General features: G+C 42.5%; 1 protein-coding gene across 1 annotated transcript; it reads left to right on the top strand.

Annotated features, from left to right (window-relative positions):
• Positions 1–17,804: 17,804 nt before the first annotated feature.
• On the top strand, positions 17,805–24,784 carry LOC129821204 (NADH dehydrogenase [ubiquinone] 1 alpha subcomplex subunit 10, mitochondrial-like). The gene is made up of 10 exons (XM_055878579.1): positions 17,805–17,969; positions 18,410–18,578; positions 18,774–18,989; positions 19,210–19,296; positions 20,147–20,268; positions 22,076–22,143; positions 22,311–22,365; positions 22,572–22,657; positions 22,797–22,905; positions 24,477–24,784. Exons 1-10 carry the CDS (start codon positions 17,895–17,897, stop codon positions 24,543–24,545), a joined length of 1,056 nt encoding a protein of 351 aa, XP_055734554.1. The 5' UTR covers positions 17,805–17,894; the 3' UTR covers positions 24,546–24,784.
• Positions 24,785–25,374: the final 590 nt, after the last annotated feature.

Below are 25,374 nucleotides of genomic sequence, written 5' to 3'. Positions count from 1 at the left end.
GTCCGGACTCTTCAGCGACGCCCTCCAGTCCGGAGCCTCCAGCAACGCCCTCCAGTCCGGAGCAGCCAGAGTCTCCCTCCTGTCCGGAGCAGCCAGAGCCTCCCTCCTGTCCGGAGCAGCCAGAGCTTTCCCCCTGTCCGGCGCTGCCAGAGCCTCCCGCCTGTCCGGCGCTGCCAGAGCCTCCCGCCTGTCCGGCGCTGCCAGAGCCTCCCGCCTGTCCGGCGCTGCCAGAGCCTCCCGCCTGTCCGGCGCTGCCAGAGCCTCCCGCCTGTCCGGCGCTGCCAGAGCCTCCCGCCTGTCCGGCGCTGCCAGAGTTTCCCTCCTATTCGGGGTCCGTTGTAAGGGTTCCCAGTCCGGGGTCGGCAGCGAGGGTCGCCACTCCAGAGGCGCTGCATAAGGGGGCCAAGACTAAGGTGGAGTGGGGTCTATGTCCCACACCAGAGCCGTCACCGCGGTGAAATGCCCACCCAGACCCTCCCCTATTGATTGCTTTGTATGTTTCTATTTTTAGTTTGGCCAGGGTGTGATGTGGGTAGGTATTCTATGTTGTTGGTCTAGGTTTTCTGTTTCTATGTGTTTGGCCTGGTATGGTTCTCAATCAGAGGCAGCTGTCTATCCTTGTCTCTGAGAGCCATACTTAGGTAGCCTGTTTTCCCACTTGTGTTTGTGGGTGGTTATTTTCTGGTTAGTGTTTGTTGCACCTGTCAGAACTGTTTGTTGGTCGTTTTGTTGTTTTTGTTTGTGTATTCATTTTTGATTAAAAGTATTATGGATACATACCACGCCGCACTTTGGTCGTCCTCTCCTTCTCCCGACGACTTTCGTTACATGTTCTCTGTTTGTCTGTTGTCAGTTTGTCTTGCCTTGTCAGGTCTTACCAGCGTGTTTTCCTGTCTTCCTGCTTTCTCAAGTTTCTGTCTCCTAGTTTACCCGGTTCTGGGCATTCTGCCTGCGCTGACCCCGAGCTTGCCTGCCATTCTGTACCTGCCTGACTCTGACCCATTACAAACGTCTGTGATTCTAGCTGTCTGAATCTGGATCTTATCCTAAGTTCTGATAAAATTCTAAAATTAACTGCAGCTCTTTGTTAAGTGTTTCAGTGATTTCACTTGCTGTATTAGCTGATGTCTTCAGCGTACATAGACACACTGGCCTTACTCAAGGCTAGGTTATTAGTAAACATTTTTAAAAGTAAGGGGCCAAGACTGCTACCTTGAGGTTTGCCTACAGATACTCTACCTCAGGGGTGTCAAAGTCAAATGGACGGAGGGCCAAATAAAAAATTTAGCTACAAGCCGAGGGCCGGACTGTTCGAATGTTCATTGAAAAATTTTTAAATGACGCATATAGTCTAGTGAACCTAATTGAACCTACTGAAAACCTAACAAATATATTCCAATATGATCAGATAAATAAAGCAATATTTTCTTATGGCTCTGTCAGTAATCTTTAATTTTCAACAGACACAAAAGACAAATTTCAATGTCAGAAATGTCGGTGCTCTCATCCACAGCCAAGGAATATGCAATGAAATCTTTTCCCTTTTTCACAAGCTGCTCTTTTAGATTGATGGACAACTGGTCTACTCTCTCGGCAATGGTGTTTCTGCTCAGACTCACATTTAAAAAGAGTTGCCTTTTTTCTGGGCAAACTTCGTCACAAACTTTAATCATGCAGTTTTTGATGAAATCCCCCTCCGTAAATGGCCGGGCTGATTTAGCGATCTCTTCTGCCAAAATAAAACTGGCCTTGACAGCAGCCTGGCCTTGTGATTTGGCTTTTTTGAACAGAGCCTGTCGAGATTTGAGGCCTCGTTTTAATTCCTCTGCCTTTTGTAGCCTTTGTTCCATGTCCATATTCTTGTTTTTGTCCGCGTGTTTCGTTTCATAATGTCGTCTCAGATTATACTCTTTCAGTACCGCCACACTTTCTCCACACAGAAGACACACAGGTTTTCCAGCTACCTCCGTGAACATATACTCCGACTCCCACCTTGTTTGAAACCCCCGGTTCTCAGTGTCCACCTTCCGTTTTGCCATTTTTGATGGGTATCTGAAAGTTAATTTTACTGTGATGCTGACGACTGCTGTGCCAATAAATATTGAAATGAAGCAGCCTACTGCTCGGTGCGTCACCGTTGCATTGTGGGAAATGTAGTATTGGTGCGTGTAAAAGATCTGCGGGCTGCCGGCTTGCTGCGGTCTGCGGGCCGGTTCTAATAATAAATCAAGATCATCCCAGGGGCCGTAAAAAACCTTCTCGCGGGCCGGATGTGGCCCGCGGGCCTTGACTCTGACATATGTGCTCTACCTGGTTTACGTTAGAGAGGTATCCATTAAAGAACAGCCTCTTTGTTCTGTTAGATAGGTAACTCTCAATCCACGATATGACAGAGGTTGTAAAGCCCTCACATATACAGTGCTTTCGTAAAGTATTCAGATCTCTTCCCTTTCTCCACATTTTGTTACTTTACAGCCTTATTCTAAAATTGATAAAATATATTTTTTTCATCATCACTCTACACACAATACCCCATAAAAACAAAGCGAAAACAAGTTTTTCAAAATTTTAGCAAATTTATTACACAAAAAAAACAAGTATTCAGACCCTTTGTTACGAGACTCAAAATTGAGCTCAGGTGCATCCTGTTTCCATTGATCATCCTTGAGATGTTTCTTAAACTTGATTGGAGTCCACCTCTGGTAAATTCAATTGATTGGACATGATTTGGAAAGGTACACACCTGTCAATATAAGGTCCCACAGTTGGCAGTGCATGCCAGAGCAAAAACCAAGCCATGAGGTTGAAGGAATTGTCCGTATAGCTCCGAGACAGGATTGTGTCGAGGCACAGATCTGGGGAAGGGTACCAAAACAATTCTGCAGCATTGAAGGTCCTCAAGAGCACAGTGGCCTCCATCATTCTTAAATGGAAGAAGTTTGGAACCACCAAGACTCTTCCTAGAGCTGGCCACCCAGCAAAACTGAGCAATAGGGGGAAAAGGGCCTTGGTCAGGGCTCCAGAGTTCCTCTTTGGAAATGGGAGATACTTCCAGAAAGACAACCATCTCTGCAGCACTCCACCAATCAGGTCTTTATGGTAGAGTGGCCAGACTGAAGCCACTCCTCAGTAAAATGCACATGACAGCACGCTTGGAGTTTGCCAAAAGGCACATAAAGGACAATCAGACCATGATAAACAAGATTCTCTGGTCTGATGAATCCAAAATTGAACTATTTGGCCTGAATGCGAAGTGTCACGTCTGGAGGAAACCTATCACCATCCCTACGGTGAAGCATCATGGTGGTAACATCATGTTGTGGGGATGTTTTTCATTGGCAGGAACTGGGAGACTAGTCAGGATCGAGGAAGGATGAATAAGAGATCATTGTCGAAAACCTGCTCCAGAGAGTTCAGGACCTCAGACTGGGGCAAAAGGTTCACCTTCCAACAGGACAACGACCCTAAGCACACAGCCAAGACAGCGCAGGAGTGGCTTCGGGACAAGTCTCTGAATGTACTTGAGTGGCCCAGCCAGAGCCCGGACTTGAATCCAATCTAACATCTCTGGAGAGACCTGAAAATAGCTGTGCAGCGACGCTCCCCATCCAACCTGACAGAACTTGAGAGAATCTGCAGAGAAGAATGGGAGAAACCCCCCAAATACAGGTCTGCTAAGCTTGTAGCGTCATACCAAAGAAGACTTGAGGCTGTAATCGCTGCCAAAGGTGCTTCAACAAGGTACAGAGTAAAGGGCCTGAATACTATCTGATATTTCATTTATTTGTATTTTTTGATAACATTTTTTTTTTTTAAGAAAAGTTTTTGCTTTGTCATTATGAGGTATTGTGTGTAGATTGATGAGGGGAAAAAAACTATTTTATCCATTTTAGAATAAGGCTGTAATGTAACAAAATGTGGAAAAAGTCCAGGGGTCTGAATACTTTCCCGAATGCACTGTACGTTTTTTTCAGCAGCAGACTATGATCGATAATGTCAAAAGCTGCACTGAAGTCTAAAAAAACAGCTCCCGACTTCTTAATATCAATTTCTTTCAGCCAATTATCAGTCATTTGTGTCAGTGCCGTACATGTTGAGAGCCCTACCCTATAAGCGTGCTGAAAGTCAGTTGTTAATTTGTTTACTGTGAAAATGTAGAATTGTATCTGGTCAAACACCATTTTTCCCAAAAGTTTACTAAGGCTCAGTAGCATGGTTGGTTGTTTAAATCAGTAAAGGATGCATACATGTACTGTACCGTGTTTCTGACAAACAAAAAATAAGCAACATAGCTAGGCTATCGTAACTTGAAATGCAGTCCTTTCTCCTCATCCTTACCTCAGCCTCTGTGCAGGGCACTGCAGACTCATATGAAAACATGATGCTAGCTTTTCCTGTGGGAAGGTAGTAGCGTGTGAAGGCTGCAAATGCATTATAATAACACCTCAACTTTTGACTCAGTCCTGCTATAGACTATAAACTGCTACTATTACCATCAGGTCATATAATGTATCCAGGGAGTGTCATGGTTTCTGCCGATTTGGACTGCAGCGGTTGAGCTGTAAAGGGTGATGTTATTAGCTAAATATGGCAAATGCTTCTGTGTGTTCTGAGTTCGGGAGAAACCACAATGTCTGTCATGGAGGAAAGCGAGGCCCATAATTGTTGCCCCATGTGTTGTGTTTTTTCTGCCTTTTGTGTTTGAGTCTTCCTCTGCTCCCTATGGACAAGAAACAGATTGTGTTGTCAACTACTAGCACCCTTCTCCTCTTGACTGGAATCTGTTATTAAGAACAAAAATGCTCTAATAGTGAAAAATAACGTTCTGTTTCATTACACAGAAGCAAGGGTATCTCTATCAAATGTACTGTAGACTTTCTTATTATAGGTCAGTAATATTAATAATATGAAATGGAAGTATGCAGCTGGGTTACACAGATTAGATAAGGGCTGTAAAGAGTGATGATAAGAACAGCAATATATGGCAAATCAATATAAATCCCTCCCGTAAAGTAACTATTTTCAGTTAAAGGACCGGGTTGAACGCTTAAACCTATTTTTGTTGCCATGGGCCTCCAGTTGTTTAATGATAAACAAAGCAGGCAAATTGCCTCCCTATTGGCACTGTAAAAGCCACTCTGAGCTGCAGAAAAGTTAAATAAAACCTGCCATAAACCAGGGGAAATTTGGCAAAGACGCATTGCCAAATCCCATAACTGGCCTCACAGGGCTTAAGCCGTGAGACCTAAATGTGGCATATTGTTGTTTTACTGCACTGTACATTATTTACCAATTACCTTGGTTCCTGTAGATACGTGTGTGTGGATGGGTGGGTGTGGTTGTGTGAACTTGTGTGCACTTGCATGTGTCTATGTGGGGATGGGGGTAATAGTGAGAGGGTGGGTGTTTCTTTGCATTGTATGTGCTTTTGCATGTATGTGCATATGCGGCTTATCTTTCAAGGGCAGCACAAATTGCACACTAGAAGTTTTGAAGTTGACCCTTTTTGCACAGCATAGTTGTTGGCCTCTACTGTCATACAGTGTTAAGATTTACTCTCTGCCCATCTTCATTTATGTAAACCATCTTTAATAAAGCGTGGCCTAAACAAATATTAGTCTTCAATCTCTGCAATAATTGATGAGGTGTGCCCGGATTTCTTTAGTGTCCTTGAAATCTTTCCCAACCTTTTCAAACCAAGTTTTGGCAGGTAATCACACATGTTTACCTTTTTTCACTTTGAGGATTTTTCTTGCAGAAAATAGGTGAGAAATGTTGTCTGGAAGTCGGAGGAATTAAATATGGACGACTGGGGCTGACAGTAGGCCATGTTTACATTCATGGTCTCCAGGACGACAGGGATAACAGCCGCCGAGTCACGCTCAGGAGCTGACAGTAAGGAAGCCGAGAGAGCTACAAGTGTTTCTCCAAGGTGCTAGTGGTGTGGCGACAGGGGTCAGGGACGGCTCTAGGCGTAAGCAACATAAATGTTAGGTTATTTGTATTTAATTTTTGGAACTCAGTCGGAATCTCAACTTACTGTTGAGAGTTAGAATAGAAGAATACACAAGGTGAAAGTTCTACATTTGGTTGTGCATCAGTCACTGACAGTCACTCAATTAGCCATGTCAGCTAACAATTTTTAGATTGGTAAGCTAGTTTAGCCAATTATCTAAACAATTGATTTATTATTATTATACTTTTTTTACTTTTACCCCTTTAACTCCCCAATTTCGTGGTATTCAATTGGTAGTTACAGTCTTATCTCATCACTGGAACTCCTGTACGAACCCGGGAGAGGCCAAAGTCAAGAGCCGGACGTCCTCCAAAACACAACCTAGCCAAGCTACACTGCCCGCTTAACCCGGAAGCCAGCCGCACCAATGTGTCGTAGGAAACATCGTACACCTGGCGACTGTGTCAGCGTGCATTGCGCCCGGCCCGCCACAGGAGTAGCTAGAGTGCAATGGGACAAGAACATCCCTGCCGGCCAAACCCTCCACTAACCCGGACAACGCTGGGCCAATTGTGTGCCGCCCCATGGGTCTCCCGGTCGCGGCCGGCTGCGACAGAGCCTGGACTTAACAAGGATTTATAGTGGCGCAGCTAGCACTATAATGCAGTGCCTTAGACCACTGCGCCACAGGAGGCCCCCAATTATCAAAACTTGTAAGAATCATGGCCAAATACCGACCGGGTGCCCAGGGGCTCTGACCTCCAGGTGCCCCCCATTGAGTGAGTCATTCTCACTCAGATATCATTAACTTGGCATAAGTAGAATTGCAGGAAATTAGCTTTAAAACTGCAAAAATGTCTCTCCACCCCATGGCAAAATGGATAGATTTGCAGGAAATTAGCTATAAAACTGCAACATTTTCTCTCCCCATGACAAAATTAGTACAATAAGAATAGCACGACATTTGTTATAAAATTGTAACATTCTCTCCGCCATTGGAAAAATGTGTAGAACTATAGAAAACTTGCTTTAAAACTGAAACATTTACTCTACACCCCAAGGCAAAACGTGTAGAATTACAGAAAATTATCTTTAATACGTAACTTTTTCTTTCCGCCGTCAGGAGAGGGGCCACTAAAACATTTTTACAGTTTGGTGATGGGGCCCCCAACCAAATCTCGCTTAGGGCCCCCAAAAGGCTAGAGTCAGCCTTGACAGGGGTCAACAGATGTCTACATCATTAATAATACAGCTTTTGTATTCAAGGCTTCAAATACAGGCAGCAATGGTCTACTTAGGGCTTAAATCAATGCCATTGCACTACATTTATGATAGCGTGTAGATAGACTTTAAAAGGTCACTAAAATGAATGAGTTTAAAGGTCAGTTTAGTTTTAGGGTTTGGGTTAATACTAGGGTTGAGAAACTGTGTCTAGGACCAATGCTTAAGGGCACTTAGTGTGGTTGACATTGGTCAGGGATTCATTTCCTACTCGGGACCACAGTGGTTAAACTTGCTGCTGAAACATCAACATTTAAATCTAAGACCCCATAAAACCAAATATACATATTATTTTACTCTAAGGGAATGCTCTCGGGTCATAGAACTAAACATTTTCTGCTTAGCTTAGTTGGCTTGGTGTAGGCCGATGGACGTTTGCCATGAACAAGCATGAAATGCACTAAAGTTTTACAATAAAAAAATACTGTTGGAGGCATGTCAGAAGGGAATAGAGAAAATAACTTGGCGATGATCTCAAGATAAGCAACTGTAGGATCTGAACATGTAGACTGCTCCTTCCAGAAAGAAAGTAGTTGTTCTGTAAGCGATTGTCTGTTACGTGAACAATAGTGCTTAATACTATCTTTCCAAAATAATCTTTGTAATACTGGAAAATATATGTATACATTAAGTTTGTTAAGATCTTCACATCTAAAAATAAACATCTACATAAAATATATGTTTTTCAATCTCATATATTTGACCAGCGCATCCTCCCAAGGAGATATGTTCTGTCCAGGATACAGTAACATTGAACATTATTTATTTTAGATTTTTTTATTTAACCTTTATTTAACTAGGCAAGTCAGTTAAGAACAAACTCTTATTTACATGTGTTGAGAATTTCAAAAATATATATTTAGCACTTTAATGAAATACCAGTAGCAAACAGACAAATGAACATAATCTATTACTCTAAGATACACTTAACATATCTTTCGTTAACCCATGTTGATATACTGCAGCCTAATGTATCCAGTACAGTAGGTATATTGAAGTTATCATGGCTGCATAGTCCAAGGTCAGTTAGCACCATCTACTGGATTTAGAGCAGGCCTACATCTGCTCTGTGTTGAATAAAATATTTTATATTATAATGACAGATAGTAGATAGTCGAGTGATCGTTCTAACAATGGAAATACATGTCCTCAAAGATGGAGGAGAGATCAGGTGGGACCATTCTAGCCAATGAAAGGGGGGATACGAGTTCGAACAACAGGCACAACTCACAACCTTTTTTAAATTGGCCGAAATGCCACGTCTGTCCACTTAAATCAGTGCGTTCATAAAAATTACGAAACTTATATTCGATCAATTAAGCCTCATTGGGGTGCAGTTAGGCTAGTGGTTAGAATGTTGGGCAAGTAACCAAAAGTTTGCTGGATCGAATCCCTGAGCTGACAAGATTTATAAAAACTGCTCCCTGAACAAGGCAGTTAACCTGGTAGGCCTTGTAAATTAAAGTTTGTTCTTAACTGACTTGCCTCCTTAAATTAGCAATTCAAATTTTTGTTGACCAAATTCAACACGCTCTCATTGACTTCCATACAAAAATGCCAAAATGTTTTTATTTTGGTGGACAGATGTTGTCACTTCTTCCTGTCTGGTTGAAATCAAATGAAATTAAATCATTTTTTATTGGTGGCATACACATATTTAGCAGATGTTATTGCGGGTGTAATGAAATGCTTGTGTTCCTAGCTCCATCAGCACAGTAATATCTAACATTACACACAAATCTAAAAGTAAAATAATGATTTGCTCCTTGAATTGATCTCTTCAAGGAGCACGAAAAGCACCTTGGTTGAACGAACCCCAGTAATAGAAACAAACAAACAAAATAACTAACACTGCTATAGTTTGCTTGTCTTTTTAGCATGAGCACTCATCTTTTCTTACTGGCACTGCTTTCCCTGATAACGGCTTTATTGGAGAAAGTATTACTTGAGAAGACTATGATATGTGGTTTACCTAGTTGAAGGCACTCTGGATAAGAACGTCTGCTAAAATGTAAATGTTGTCTGTTTGAAGTACAGTTCTAGGCCTACTTGTAGACCAACATAGCTGTATTATCACAGCTTAGTGTGCATGGGTGAAGTAAGGGTGGAGACCAGTGGAGGGTGCTGAGGGGAGAAAGGCTCATAATGGCTGGAACGGAGCCAATGGAATGGCATCAAACCTATTGTGTTTTTTGTTTGTTTATTTGCGTTGTTTGGAACTTATTTTTTTACAAATTTTGTACATAATGTTGCCGCGACCGTCTCTTATGATCGAAAATAACTTTTAGACATCAGGACTGCGATTACTCACCACGGACTAGCAGCATCCTTTTCTTCTTTCACAATTCTTATGAGCCCGACGCGAAGGATATATTGCTTTCTCGGGAACAGGCCCAGATCCTCGCGATTTGTGTGAAGAAGAGGTGGAGAAAAAGGGGCCAAAGGGCGGGCTGCCTTCTGGGAATTCGTAGGGGATCGAATAAACCCGCACCTCCCTCCATTCTGCTAGCAAACGTCCAATATTTGGAGAATAAAATCGACGAGCTACGCGGAAGATTAAACTACCAACGGGACATTAAAAACTGTAACATCTGATGCTTCATGGTGTCATGGCTGAACGATGATACTATCAGCATAGGGCTGGCTGATTACACGCTATACCGGCAGGATAAAACAGCAGTGTCTGGTAAGACAAGGAGCGGCGGACTATGTATTTTGTAAATAACAGCTGGTGCAAGATATCTAAGGAAGTCTCGAGCTATTGCTCGTCTGAGGTAGAGTATCTCATGATAAGCTGTAGACCACACTATCTACCTAGAAAGTTATCATCTGTATTTTTCGTAGCTGTTTACATACCACCACAGTCAGAGGCTGGCACTAAGACGGCATTGAATGAGCTGTATTCTGCCATAAGCAAACAAGAAAACGCTCACCCAGAGGCGGCGCTCCTAGTAGCCGGGAACTTTAATGCAGGGAAACTTAAATCCGTTTTACCAAATTTCTATCAGCATGTTAAATGTGCAACCAAAGGGGGAAAAAAAACTCTGGACCACCTATACTCCACACACAGAGACGAATACAAAGCTCTCCATCGCCCTCCATTTGGCAAATCTGACCATAACTCTATCCTCCTGATTCCTGCTTACAAGCAGCATTTAAAGCAGGAAGAACCAGTGAGTAGATCAATAACAAAAGTGGTCAGAAGAAGCAGATGCTAAGCTACAGGACTGTTTTGCTAGCACAGACTGGAATATGTTCTGGGATTCATCCGATGGCATTGAGAAGTACACCACATCAGTCATTGGCTTCATCAATAAGTGCATTGATGACGTCGTCCCCACAGTGACCGTACGTACATACCCCTACCAGAAGCCATGGATTACAGGCAGCATCAGCACTGAGCTAAAGGCTAGAGGTGCCGCTTTCAAGGAGCGGAACTCTAACCCGGAAGCTAATAAGAAATCCTGCTATGGCCTCCGACGAGCCATCAAACAGGCAAAGCTTCAATACAGGACAAAGATCGAATCGTACTACACTGGCTCTGACGCTCGTCGGATGTGGCAGGGCTTGCAAACCATTACAGACTACAAAGGGAAGCACAGCCGAGAGCTGCCCAATGACACGAGCCTACCAGAAGAGCTAAACTACTTCTATGCTCGCTTCGAGGCAAATAACACTGTGTGATCACGCTCTCCGCAGCCGATGTGAGTAAGACCTTTAAACAGGTCAACATTCACAAGTCCGCAGGGCCAAACTGATTGTACTGTGAGCACACGCTGACCCAACTGGCAAGTGTCTTCACTGACATTTTCAACTTCTCCTTGTCCTTGTCTGTAATACCAACATGTATTAAGCTAGACCACCATAGTGCATGTGCCCAAGAGCACTAAGGTAACCCGCCTAAATGACTACCAACCCGTAGCACTCACGTCTGTAGCCATGAGTGCTTTGAAAGTCTGGTCATGGCTCACATCAACACCATCATCCCAGAAAACCATAGGCCTACTCCAATCTGCATACCGCCCAAACAGATCCAAAGATGATGCAATCTCTATTGCATTTCACACTGCCCTTTCCCACCTGGACAAAAAGGAACACCTACAGTTTTTTTATTTTTTATTTATTTAACCTTTATTTAACCAGGTAGGCAAATTGAGAACACGTTCTCATTTACAATTGCGACCTGGCCAAGATAAAGCAAAGCAGTTTGACACATACAACAACACATAGTTACACATGGAGTAAAACAAACATATAGTCAATAATACAGTGAAAAAAATAAGTCTATGTACAATGTGAGCAAGTGAGGTGAGATAAGGGAGGTGAAGGCAAACAGATATATGTATAAATAAATAAAAATATAAAAAGGCCATGGAGGCGAAGTGAGTACAACACAGCAAGTAAAATAAAAACTAAAAAAAACACTGGAATGGTTGGTTTGCATTGGAAGAAAGTGCAAAGTAGAGACAGAAATAATGCGGTGCAAAGGAGCAAAATAAATTAATAAATAAATACAGTAGGTAAAGAGGTAGTTGTTTGGGCTAAATTGTAGATGGGTTATGTACAGGTGCAGTAATCTATGAGCTGCTCTGACAGCTGGTGCTTAAAGCTAGTGAGGGAGATAGGTGTTTCCAGTTTCAGAGATTTTTGTAGTTCGTTCCAGTCATTGGCAGCAGAGAACTGGAAGGAGAGGCGTCCAAAGGAAGAATTGGTTTTGGGGGTGACTAGAGAGATATACCTGCTGGAGCGCGTGCTACAGGTAGGTGCTGCTATGGTGACCAGCGAGCTGAGATAAGGGGGGACTTTACCTAGCAGGGTCTTGTAGATGACCTGGAACCAGTGGGTTTGGCGACGAGTATGAAGCGAGGGCCAGCCAACGAGAGTGTACAGGTCGCAGTGGTGGGTAGTATATGGGGCTTTGGTGACAAAACGGATGGCACTGTGATAGACTGCATCCAATTTATTGAGTAGGGTTTTGGAGGCTATTTTGTAAATGACATCACCGAAGTCGAGGATTGGTAGGATGGTCAGTTGAAGTCGGAAGTTTACATACACCTTAGCCAAATACATTTAATCTCAGTTTTTCACAATTTATGACATTTAATCCAAGTAAAAATCCTGTTTTAGGTCAGTTAGGATCACCACTTTATTTTAAGAATGTGAAATGTCAGAATAATAGTTGAGAGAGTGATTTATTTCAGCTTTTATTTCTTTCATCACATTCCCAGTGGGTCAGAAGTTTACATACACTCAATTAGTAGTTGGTAGCATTGCCTTTAAATTGATTAACTTGGGTCAAATGTTGCAGGGAGCCTTCCACAAGCTTCCCACAATAAGTTGGGTGAATTTTGGCCCATTCCTTCTGACAGAGCTGGTGTAACTGAGTCAGGTTTGTAGGCCTCCATGTTCGCACAAGCTTTTTCAGTTCTGCCCACAAATTTTCTATAGGATTGAGGGCAGGGCTTTGTGATTGCCACTCCAATACCTTGACTTTGTTGTCCTTAAGCCATTTTGCCACAACTTTGGAAGTATGCTTGGGGTCATTGTTCATTTGTAAGACCCATTTGCGACCAAGCTTTAACTTCCTGACTGATGTCTTGAGATGCTGCTTCAATATATCCACATACTTTTCCTCCCTCATGATGCCATATATTTTGTGAAGTGCACCAGGCCCTCCTGCAGCAAAGCACCCCCACAACATGATGCTGCCACCCCCGTGCTTCACGGTTAGGATGGGGTTCTTCGGATTGCAAGCCTCCACTTTTTCCTCCAAACATAACAATGGTCGTTATTGCCAAACAGTTCTATTTGTGTTTCATCAGACGAGAGGAAATTTCTCCAAAAAAGTACAATCTTTGCAAACCGTAGTCTGGCTTTTTTATGGCGGTTTTGGAGAAGTGGCTTCTTCCTTGCTGAGCGGCCTTTCAGGTTATGTCGATATAGGACTAGTTTTACTGTGGATATAGATACTTTTGTATCTGTTTCCTCCAGCATCTTTACAAGGTCCTTTGCTGTTGTTCTGCCACTTTTTGCACACAAGTACGTTCATCTCTAGCAGACAGAACGCGTCTCCTTCCTGAGCGTTATGATGGCTGCGTGGTCCCACGGTGTTTATACTTTCATACTATTGTTTTGTACAGATGAATGTGGCACCTTCAGGTGTTTGGAAATTGCTCCCCATGATGAACCAGACTTGTGGAGGTCTACAATGTTTTTTCTGAGGTCTTGGCTGATTTCTTTTGATTTTCCCATGATGTCAAGCAGAGGCACTGAGTTTGAAGGTAGGCCTTGAAATACATACACAGGTACACCTCCATTTGACTCAAATTATGTCAATTAGCCTATCAGAAGTTTCTAAAGCCATGACATAATTTTCTGGAATTTTCCAAGTTGTTTAAATGCACAGTCAACTTAGTGTATGTAAACTTCTGACCCACGGGAATTGTGGCTGAAAACTTTCTACTTTTAAACTCGGACAAAACAGAGATGCTTGTTCTAGGTCCCAAGAAACAAAGAGATCTTCTGTTAAATCTGACAATTCATCTTGATGGTTGTAAAGTCGTCTCAAATAAAACTGTGAAGGACCTCGGCGTTACTCTTGACCCTGATCTCTCTTTTGACGAACATATCAAGACTGTTTCAAGGACAGCTTTTTTCCATCTACGTAACATTGCAAAAATCAGAAATTTTCTGTCCAAAAATGATGCAGAAAAATTAATCCATGCATTTGTTACTTCTAGGTTAGACTACTGCAATGCTCTACTTTCCGGCTACCCGGATAAAGCACTAAATAAACTTCAGTTAGTGCTAAATACGGCTGCTAGAATCCTGACTAGAACCAAGAAATTTGATCATATTACTCCAGTGCTAGCTTCCCTACACTGGCTTCCCGTTAAGGCAAGGGCTGATTTCAAGGTTTTACTGTTAACCTATAAAGCGTTACATGGGCTTGCTCCTACCTATCTTTCCGAGTTGGTCCTGCCGTACATACCTACACGTACGCTACGGTCACAAGACGCAGGCCTCCTAATTGTCCCTAAAATTTCTAAGCAAACAGCTGGAGGCAGGGCTTTCTCCTATAGATCTCCATTTTTATGGAACAGTCTGCCTACCCATGTGAGAGACGCAGACTCGGTCTCAACCTTTAAGTCTTTACTGAAGACTTATCTCTTCAGTAGGTCATATGATTGAGTGTAGTCTGGCCCAGGAGTGTGAAGGTGAACGGAAAGGCTCTGGAGCAACGAACCGCCCTTGCTGTCTCTCCAGGGCCGGTTCCCCTCTCTCCACTGGGATTCTCTGCCTCTAACCCTGTTACTGGGGCTGAGTCACTGGCTTGCTGGTGCTCTTTCATGCCGTCCCTAGGAGGGGTGCGTCACTTGAGTGGGTTGAGTTACTGACGTGAACTTCCTGTCTGGGTTGGCGCCCCCCCTTGGTTGTGCTGTGGTGGAGACCTTTGTGGGCTATACTCGGCCTTGTCTCAGGATTGTAAGTTGGTGGTTGAGGATTTCCCTCTAGTGGTGTGGGGGCTGTGCTTTGGCAGAGTGGGTGGGGTTATATCCTTCCTGTTTGGCCCTGTCCGGGGGTTTCTTCGGATGGGGCCACAGTGTCTCCTGACCGCTCCTGTCTCAGCCTCCAGTATTTATGCTGCAGTAGTTTATGTGTCGGGGGGCTAGGGTCAGTTGGTTATACCTGGAGTACTTCTCCTGTCTTATCCAGTGTCCTGTGTGAATTTAAGTATGCTCTCTAATTCTCTCGTTCTCTCTTTCTCTCTGAGAACCTGAGCCCTAGGACCATACGTCAGGACTACCGGGCATGCTGACACCTTGCTGTCCCCAGTCCGCCCGGCCTTGCTGCTATTCCAGTTTCAACTGTTTCTGCCTGCGGTTACGAAACCCCTACCTGTCCCAGACCTGCTGTTTTCAACTCTTAATGATCGGCTATGAAAAGCCAACTGAGATTTATTCCTTATTATTTGACCATGCTTGTCATTTATGAACATTTTGAAAATCTTGGCTCTCTCTAATTTTCTCCTTCTCTCTTTCTCTCGGAGGACCTGAGCCCTAGGACCATACGTCGGGACTACCGGCCGTGGTGACTCCTTGCTGCCCCCAGTCCGCCTGGCCTTGCTGCTATTCCAGTTTCAACTCTTCTGCCTGCGGTTATGGAACCCCTACCTGTCCCAGACCTGCTGTTTTCAACTCTTAATGATCGGCTATGAAAAGCCAACTGAGATTTATTCCTGATTATTATTTGACCATGCTTGTCATTTATGAACATTTTGAAAATCCTGGCTCTCTCTAATTTTCTCCTTCTCTCTTTCTTTCTCTCGGAGGACCTGGGCCCTAGGACCATGCGTCGGGACTGCCGCCCGTGGTGACTCCTTGCTGTCCCCAGTCCGCCTGGCCTTGCTGCTATTCCAGTTTCAGCTGTTCTGCCTGCGGTTATGGAACCGCCACCTGTCCCAGACCTGTTGTTTTTCAACTCTTAATGATCAGCTATGAAAAGCCAACTGAAAATTATTCATGATTATTATTTGACCATGCTTGTCACTTATGAACATTTTTGAACATCTTGGCATAGTTCTGTTATAATCTCCACCCGGCACAGCCAGAAGAGGACTGGCCACCCCTCATAGCCTGGTTCCTCTCTAGGTTTCTTCCTAGGTTTTGGCCTTTCTAGGGAGTTTTTCCTAGCCACCGTGCTTCTACACCTGCATTCTAGCTGTTTGGGGTTTTAGGCTGGGTTTCTGTACAGCACTTCGAGATATTATCTGATGTACGAAGGGCTATATAAAATAAAATTGATTGATTGATTGATTGATTGATTGATACAGTAAATTATAAGTGAAATAATCTGTCTGTAAACAATTGTTGGAAAAATGACTTGTGTTGTGCACAAAGTAGATGCCCTAACCGACTTACCAAACTATAGTTTGTTAACAAGATATGTGTGGGGTGGTTGAAAAACGAGTTTTAATGATGTATGTAAACTTCCAACTTCAACTGTATTTGAGAATGCTATTCATTAAATTTAACTCAGCGTTCAACACCATAGTGCTCTCAAAGCTCATCAATAAGCTAAGGACCCTGGGACTAAACATCTCCCTCTGCAATTGGATCCTGGACTTCCTGATGGGCCCGCCCCCAGGTGGTAAGGTTAGGTAACAACACATCCACCATGCTGATCCTCAACACGGGGGCCCCTCAGGGGTGTGTGCTCAGTCCCCTCCTGTACTCCCTGTTCACTCATGACTGCACGGCCAGGCACGACTCCAAAACCATCATTAAATTTGCCGATGACACAACAGTGGTAGGCCTGATCACCGACAACGACGAGACAGCCTATAGGGAGGAGGTCAGAGACCTGGCCATGTGGTGCCAGGACAACAACCTCTCCCTCAACGTGATCAAGACAAAGGAGATGATTGTGGTCTACAGGAAATAGAGGACAGAGCACGCCCCCATTCTCATCGACGGGGCTGCAGTGAAGCAGGTTGAGAGCTTGATGTGCACACCAACAAACAAACATGGTCCAAGCACATCCAGACAGTCATGAAGAGGGCACAACAAAACCTATTCCCCCTCAGAAGACTGAAAGGATTTGGCATGGGTCCTCAGATCCTCAAAATGTTCTACAGCTGCACCATCGAGAACATCCTGACGGGTTGCATCACTGCCTGGTATGGCAACTGCTCGGCCTCCGACCACAAGGCACTACAGAGGGTAGTCTGAATGGCCCATTACATCACTGGGGCCAAGCTTCCTGCCATCCAGGACCTCAATATCAGGCGGTGTCAGAGGAAGGCCCTAAAAATTCCTAAAGACTCCAGCCACCATAGTCTTAGAGTGTTGTCTCTGCTACCACACGGCAAGCGCTACCGGAGCGCCAAGTATAGGTCCAAGAGGCTTCTAAACAGCTTCTACCCGCAAGCCATAAGTCTCCTGAACATCTAATCAAATGGCTACCCAAACTATTTGCATTGCCCCCCTCCCCCCTTTACACCACTGCTACTCTCTTTTGTTGTCATCTATGCATAGTCACTTCAATAACTCTACCTACATACATGTCCATACTACCTCAATTAATCGGTGCCCTTGCACATTGACTCTGTACCGGTATATAGTCTCGCTATTGTTGTTTTACTGCTGCTTTTAAATTACTTATTACTTTTCTCTCTTATTCTTTTCCGTATTTTTTAAAACTGCATTGTTGTTTGGGGCTCGTAAGTAAGCATTTCACTGTAAAGTCTACACCTGTTGTATTCAGTGCATGTGACTAATAAAATGTGATTTGATGCCACTTCACTAATTCTGCTTCAGCCATTACCATGAGCCTGTCTTCCCCAACTAAGGTGCCACCAACCTCCTGTGGCGGAGACAGTAGATAATATGTATATCTTTATATCTCGTGTTATTCGGATCCTTGGGACGTCCCTACCCTAAACCCTAACCATAACGTTACCCCTTACCTTAATCATGGCGCTCATTTGACATTGTTGTCTTTTTCTTTCAGGCAATACAATTGGACACACTTAATGACGTCAATATTACTCGACTACGGGCAAAAAAGACCATTTCAACGCGTTATTATCGCGCCTCGAAATAACCTGCATAGAGGGTGATTTTGGGGTCAGATTTGCGGGTCTGGTGGTAAAATCATGGCGTTACGGGTGATCCGTTTGGTCATCCCCTCGGGGACATCCGTTTTCAAAGCAGGGACACTTATTCAGACGGTAAGATTGTAAGAAGAATTGCCAAAATGCTCTCTAGCGCAACGAAAGGTATCAAGTTCACAAGCCGCCCTCGATACAAGGACACCATAACAAGAATTTGAATGCTAAGAAGGTTAAATAGCAGATTGGTGTTTTGCGTGACCAGCTGCGTGTTCTGTGGTTGTCAACAACTATTGTGTAGCAATGTATTATTAGCGGCAATATTCATTCATTTGTTAGCTAGCTTATTTGAACTAATTGTCTAGTTACCGTTATCCCATTCTTGTCATCCTCCTGACATGCTAGCTAGTATTTCAGTTTGATCAATTACAATGAAGCATGCTTAATTCATAGTGGGTAGGATGGTCAGAAGAATGACACTCACATACTCATTCTATTGATACTGAATACAATTTAATATTTGATTTGAGAATTAATTGATCAACATCTTATATCTTTAGGCTGGTATTCACACAAGTTCATTAAGGAACCTACGGTACGGCTGGTGGGCATATGCACTGGGCGAGAGGACAACTCCAAGGTTCAAAGAGAACAGCAAGATCATCTCCATTGATGGCAACCTGGCCTCAGGAAAGGGGGCGCTGGCCAAGAGTCTGGCTGATAAGCTGGGTAATGATCATGTTGTCGATGCAGTTATTGAAGTCTAGACTACTTATTTATACATATTTATAACTTGGGGAGATAGATGTTTTATAATGCCAGTTGCATTATCAAAAAAAAAAATATATATATATTTCCTACCTTCTGGTACAAAACAAGATTAATGTATATTGACTACATTAACACTTTGTCTGATGTCTGTAGGGATGCTGTACATGCCTGAGCCCAACACACACTACTTGGACAAGATGACAGCGGAGAAGGAGCCTCTGCCAATCGCCTTCAACGGTAACTGCAGCTTGGAGAAGTTCTATGCAGACCCCAAGGCTGCTGATGGGAACTCCTACCGGCTACAGGCATGGATGTACCTCATGAGGCTCCTTCAGTGGTCAGACGCCATGGAGCACCTGCTCACCACAGGTACGGCTGGCTGGCTATGGGAATGCGCTCAGATATCACTCACAAATGACATCAGGATTGTGTTAGGGAATCGGGGAAAACAAAGAATTTAGCTTTTGAGCTTACATTCCTGTAGTTAAATTAATGCCTTGTGTTATTCTAAATGGCTTTTTGCAAAAATATGATTCTGTCCATTTTGGGTTTTTAGTCATGTCCTTCTCATAAACTTTCTCCATTCTAGGCCAAGGTGTGATCTTGGAGCGCTCGCCCTACAGTGACATGGTGTTTGTGGAGGCCATGTTCAAACAGGGCTACATCAGAAGGCAGTGTAAGTACTGAAATCCCTATAATGAGGGTGGTACAGATCTGAATAGTCTTATTGCATTGTTATTTATTTATTTATTTAATTTCACCTTTATTTAACCAGGTAGGCCAGTTGAGAACAAGTTCTCATTTACAACTGAGACCTGGCCAAGATAAAGCAAAGCAGTGCGACACAGACAACAACACAGAGTTACACATGGAATAAACAAACATTCAGTCAATAACACAATAGAAAAGTCTATATACAGTGTGTGCAAATGAGGTAAGATAAGTGAGGTAAGGCAATTAATAGGCCATAGTGGTGAAATATTTACAATTTAGCAATTAAACACCGGAGTGATAGATGTGCAAGTAGAGATACTGGGGTGCAAAGGAGAGAGAGAAAAACAGTATGGGGATGAGGTAGTTGGATGGGCAATTTACAGGTGCAGTGATCTGTGAGCTGCTCTGACAGCTGGTGCTTAAAGTTAGTGAGGGAGATATGAGTCTCCAGCTTCAGTGATTTTTGCAATTCGTTCCAGTCATTGGCAGCAGAGAACTGGAAGGAAAGGTGGCCAAAGAAGGAATTGGCTTTGGGGGTGACCAGTGAAATATACCTGCTGGATCGCGTGCTACGGGTGGGTGCTGCTATGGTGACCAGTGAGCTGAGATGAGGCAGAGCTTTACCTAGCAAAGACTTATAGATGATGAATCAGATCTGGTTTAACACCAACCTGACAAGCCAGGATATTGAAAGGTCATTAGTGTTTTAAATAAAAACTGTGGGTGAAGATGCTTTTTTATGTATGCCACCATTACTACAAAAGGGGCATATTACATTGCTGTGGTTGAATCTCATATGTTCTGTAATGCAGGTGTAGACCACTACAATGAAATCAAAGGTATCAGCATCTGTGAGTTCCTGCCCCCTCACTTGGTCATCTATGTGGACAAGCCAGCAGAAGAAGTGCAGAAGAAGCTAAAGGCATCAGGCAAAGTAGTGAGACACAATCAAGGAAATTATAATCCATGCTAGACTTTTCTAGGCATATCGTTTGTCTGTTTGACTGAATGACCATCCATTATCAGCTGGTAGAGAACCTATGGAAGTTTTACTCAACCAATTTTGAGTCCTGTCCAGTAATTATTCTAAATTGTGTAAACTTTTTCTAATATTGACATATTTGGGGCTTTAAACAAAACACATTTTAAACTCCTCAAAAAGTCTCTACTGTGGTCATGAGCTAGGTTAGAAACAGAAAAAACGATTATCAGTCTGTTGCTAACAACAAGTAATGTTCTTAATTGGAACCTTTCCTTTGCCAAATGCCTCTGGTAATGTGTAAAAATTATAGAAATTAGTTGTTGCTTTCACGTACGCCCATTTAGGACCTCTCACATTTGGCAGGCGGGCGGGCCACACAAAGCCTGGTAGTTATTAGCATTATGCAATTGTGGCCCCAGCAATAATCCTGTCTTTAAACATAATCATGGAGGACTGGTGGAATTTGGTGTGAATTGAGATAAATATGCAGTCTCAGATTCTACCAGAAAAAGTTGTGTTTAGGACAAGTCTAGGTGCTTAAAGTCTAGACTATTTTCAACTTAGGTAGTTTGATTCATACTTCAAATCAGTGTTCCAAACTTTTCTTTCTGAAGTGTAATTCTCACATCTCTGATTGGATTTAAATATATTACATGTTTAAACCTCAGTTTTTATAACGTGTTGAATCACACTCCCTTATTTAAAGCCAGATGTATCCTTTCAGTGATCAACATGATGGATCTTTTTTTATCTATGCAATGTTTAGGGTGCATGTTTAATAACCATTTTCATCGATGGTCTTGTTTAGGCTATTGCCTTCAGAAAGTATTCACAGCCCATGACTTTTTCCACATTTTTTTGTTACAAAGTGGGATTAAAATGTATTTAATAGTCATTTTTCTGTCAACAATCTTCACAAAATACTCTGCAATATTGAACTGGAAGAAAAATGGTAACATTCTGTAAAAAAAATATATAAAAAAATAACTATTTAGGGCTGTCCTCAACTAAATCTCGGTGGACCGAAAGTCGTCTGTTCTTTCGACCAATCAATTGTCTGAAATTTTAGTTTGTCCGTGCAACTTATATGACTTGTTAAGTGACACTTTACTCCTGAACTTATTTAGGTTTGCCACAAAAATTTCAATAAACCTAATTCCACTATGACATGATGGGGTAGGCCAGTTACAAAAAAATCTCAAATCCATTTTAAATTCAGATTGTGTAACACAGCAAAATGTGGAAATAGGTAATACACACAAAAAAAAAAAATACTTTCTGAAGGTACTGTATATGCCCAAAAGCTGCACTGTTTTTAGATCACTAATAGTATTGGATGGGTAGCATTTTGGAAAGAAGCCATCTGTCAAACTTCTAAAGGCTTAATACTGGTCAATAAAGGAACTAAATCAAGCTGAAGCCTGGATAAGAATTCAAGCATGGCCCTTCAAATAGATTCATATCAGTTGCCTCTGAGTTATTTGATTTTGTGTGCCATGATTATTCTTACGTTAGCTTTAATTACCTTTCCGCTCTACGGATCAGATCATTGAAGGTGAGAATCTGCTTCAACAGCTCCAAACAGATCTTCTGCTTCTTTACCACTTTGGGTGTTCCGCTTGTTAAGTTAAATCCATTTAAGGCACTTTGACTGAGCAAGAGAATTGTGTTGGGTCTGGTGTTAGCTGTCTTTTCAAATAGTCTATTTTCTGATGTGTGTTGTTCCTGTCTTTATTCGTCTATCCTGTCTTACCCTCAGGATGTGCCCCTACCCTATCTGAAGAGCATTGAGGATGCCTACAAGAAGACCTACCTTCCCAAAATCAGGTTAGTGGATTAGAAAGCTCTCTAGTGAAACGTATATTCATTATATCTCTGAGATGACCCTGTCTTTTAACAACTTGAACGTTTTTTAACAACGCAATTTTTCAAGACTACTCCGATCGGACCTTCAACCATTTACAAGAAAGGTGTTGAGTGTTTCTTTATTTCAGTGAGAATGCAGAATTGCTCGCTTATGATGCTACCCAAGCACAAGACATGGAGAGGGTAAGAAAATGAAGTGAATGACTAGAGGCATCAAATTCTATAATAATAACCTTGTAGTTTCTGGTGAGAAAACAAACATGGTGTTGATATGTTAGGCCTAGCCAATGCATCATACTGGAATGCACTGACTGCTGTTGAAAACCTGTCTTATTCTCTCACAAAACTCTCTCGTCAAACAGACTTCACTTTTTTGTTTTTCTCTTTAGATTGCAGAAGACATTGAGTACTTGAAATTTGAGAAAGGACCTTGGGTAGAGCAGGATGATGTCACACTCCACTACATGAGAATGCTGTAAGTATAACCACTTAATTTGTTCCCTACACGTGTAGACCTTACTTTTCCATCACGTACATGGGTAGGCCTATATAGTTCATATTGGAGCTCTGGAAGCTTTCTCATCAGCCTGCTGTTTTCCTTCCTCTCTCCCAAGGGTGGAAAACAAGATGAGGGTTGCAGACCTGACCCTTGTACCCAACTTCCTCCCTGAGGTCACCATCGGGGCTCACGAGTATGACGCAGGCTACTATGCCTTCAAATCAGTAAGGGAGAAAAGCACTCTACTTCTCTTATGATGTGGTGTGGCTAGATCACTTGATTTGACCAGATTATGATAAAGTGGGGTATGAGCTATAGGTACCATACTGCATAGGTAGAGAACTTTCTCCCTCCTTCAATAGTATTTTCCCTCTGTCTCTTCTGGGTTTTGTGGCCGTCTTTTGGTTTTGCCTCCAGCATATTAAATAACTATTTTGGTAGCTGAAATATCAAATGATATACGAAAAGGGAAATGCCATATGTGGAATATTCTCCAAGTCATTGGTGTCATCAGTCTTGCAGGAAAACATTCTGTCCTGACCTTTAAAGTTTATTGACTGGAGATGTGGGGGTATATAATGTGCTACAGGATTCTTTGAGCTGACATTTTGCTCGGTGCCCGCTATTATACTGGAACGAGTGGGAGGACAAGCTTGGGGAATGTGAACTATGGCGGGCTTAGGTTGTCTGCATTTTCTCATCCATACTTCTACTTGACAAAGTTCACTTCTTCTGAAGTGCAAGCTAGGATTCCGCAGTAGAGTGTGTACTGTTTGACAAGAACAACAACAGATAAGGGTTTGTCGGGTGATTTATAATTTTGGTTTCACCAGCTTAAACTCATGCTAAGTTGTACCTTAGATGTAAAACTAGGTAAACAAAACTTTAATGCCTATCAATGTTGCTATTTGCAATCCAACACCACTTCTTCAATCTTGGCTGATTTTGTTTTTGAGGCTGTAAATGTCTTTATATTTAAGTCTGTTTTCTGCTTCTTTGGCTGACTGATAACAGTTGAAAGAAAGAGAAGCAGTGTTAATGTAGGCCTTAGTTTAACACTAGACTATCTTTTTTGTTTCATATTCACAAGACTGATGGGCTAGTGTCGCCTGGGTGACTGAGAGCAGCCTGGCTGTCTATCAGTCTGTCACTGACGTTGCTTCACATTAGCAGGAACTCATAACGTGCTGTTTGCTAAGGCTAGGGGGTGATGGACTGCAATGTCGCCCCTAGTGACAAAAACACTTTGCTATACCATTAGTCTTTGCTGTCGTCCCACATCTAAGGATGGATGAGTCTTGAGTGGCTAGTTCTTCAAAGCTTAAGAGAATAAGAAGGCCTGGCTTCTTAAATCGGAGAACTGTTAAACCTGCCCAAGTGTCCTGTGGAATATCGTGTGTCTCTTTTTACCCAGGCAATTCCCACAAATGTTTTTTTTTAAAGTCAAGGATGACTCCTTGACCCTCGCATTGGATTCGTTTTAAGGATTTCATCAGTAAAGTGTAGGTTATGACTTGTATGCCCAGACTAAGAGGGTTACAGAACTCTCAGAATAACTATTAGGCTACTAACTTGATTTATTTCCAAAAAGGCAAAACATTTATTAAGTTGTTCTATACCTAACTTAACTACATTGTATTTTACTTGCAACTTCACTAAGATTTGCTCTCCTATATTTTTGGCAACTGTTTCAGCAAATACATCCCAGATGTTTTAGCAAACATAATAGGCTATATCCCCTATCACTTCTCTCACTCTAATTAAATTGACTGTCCTTTTCTTTTCTGTCCAAAAGCTCCTGGGAAAGAAGTACGCTGCAGGTTATAACGCAGACATAGGAGACACGAACATCTGGCTGAAGTGAATGAGTGGACCTGACTACTCTGGAGCTGATTGCTGTAGATGAATAGTTCGTTCCTCATTCCCTCCCTCAACCCCCCCCCCCCACACACACCTGTTCACTCCTCCCTATGGGTGGAGAAGTCTAAATATGGGATTATCCGTTTGATCCAATCTGGAACATTTTCTTCTCTGGTCCGACTGTATCAAGGAGAAATTGTATTATGTTCATGAATTATGCATTAAAAGTAAATCTAAAAACTTGTTATTTTATTTTTGTGAAATGTGCATCTAGCCTTTTCAAGAGGGATAATGGCAATTGGATTAAGAGGAGAGATTACAGTTTATCCTCAATCATATTATGTTTTTTATAAACTGGGACAGTAAACTTGAAGGTTAAGTGTCTTTACTGACTTGTATCATTATAATGTATCCGCAAGTCTTTTCTTTAGCAGATGCTTCACACAGTGACTTTGTCAGTGCATAGTGTGGTGTCACATAGCCCCGTAAGGGTTTACTGTTTTTCTAAACCACAGTTCCAGGTATGGAAGCAGGTAGCCAATTAGGCAGGCCTTCAGTGTGCCTGTTGTACTATATGTGTCTGCAGATACTGTCTGGGCTCATACTGATTGGCTTCCAGCCGTTCCATAATGGCATATCAAACACAATAAATAAGGAAATCTAAAATCTGCAGTTATGACATGTTCTAAGGGCAAGATTAGATATACTACTTCCATGAAAGAGAAAGATGATCATTCATGTGCTGCTAATTTCAGACTGGTGGTATGGATCACTATGAACGTATTGAAGTTTAGCTTTCTTATTGAACCAGACAATTGAAAGTTATTTTTAGT

This window comes from Salvelinus fontinalis, chromosome 23 (assembly GCF_029448725.1).
Source record: "Salvelinus fontinalis isolate EN_2023a chromosome 23, ASM2944872v1, whole genome shotgun sequence".
NCBI classification, from domain to species: domain Eukaryota; kingdom Metazoa; phylum Chordata; class Actinopteri; order Salmoniformes; family Salmonidae; genus Salvelinus; species Salvelinus fontinalis.
Note: the sequence above shows the minus strand (reverse complement) of the source record. Positions and strands in the feature narration are given on the sequence as shown.

Coding starts and splice junctions, on each gene's coding strand:
- LOC129821204 (XM_055878579.1), top strand. CDS start 17,895: ATGGCGTTACGGGTGATCCGTTTGGTCATCCCCTCGGGGACATCCGTT. Junction 17,970..18,409: donor CAGGGACACTTATTCAGACG/GTAAGATTGTAA, acceptor TTATATCTTTAG/GCTGGTATTCACACAAGTTC. Junction 18,579..18,773: donor GAGTCTGGCTGATAAGCTGG/GTAATGATCATG, acceptor TGATGTCTGTAG/GGATGCTGTACATGCCTGAG.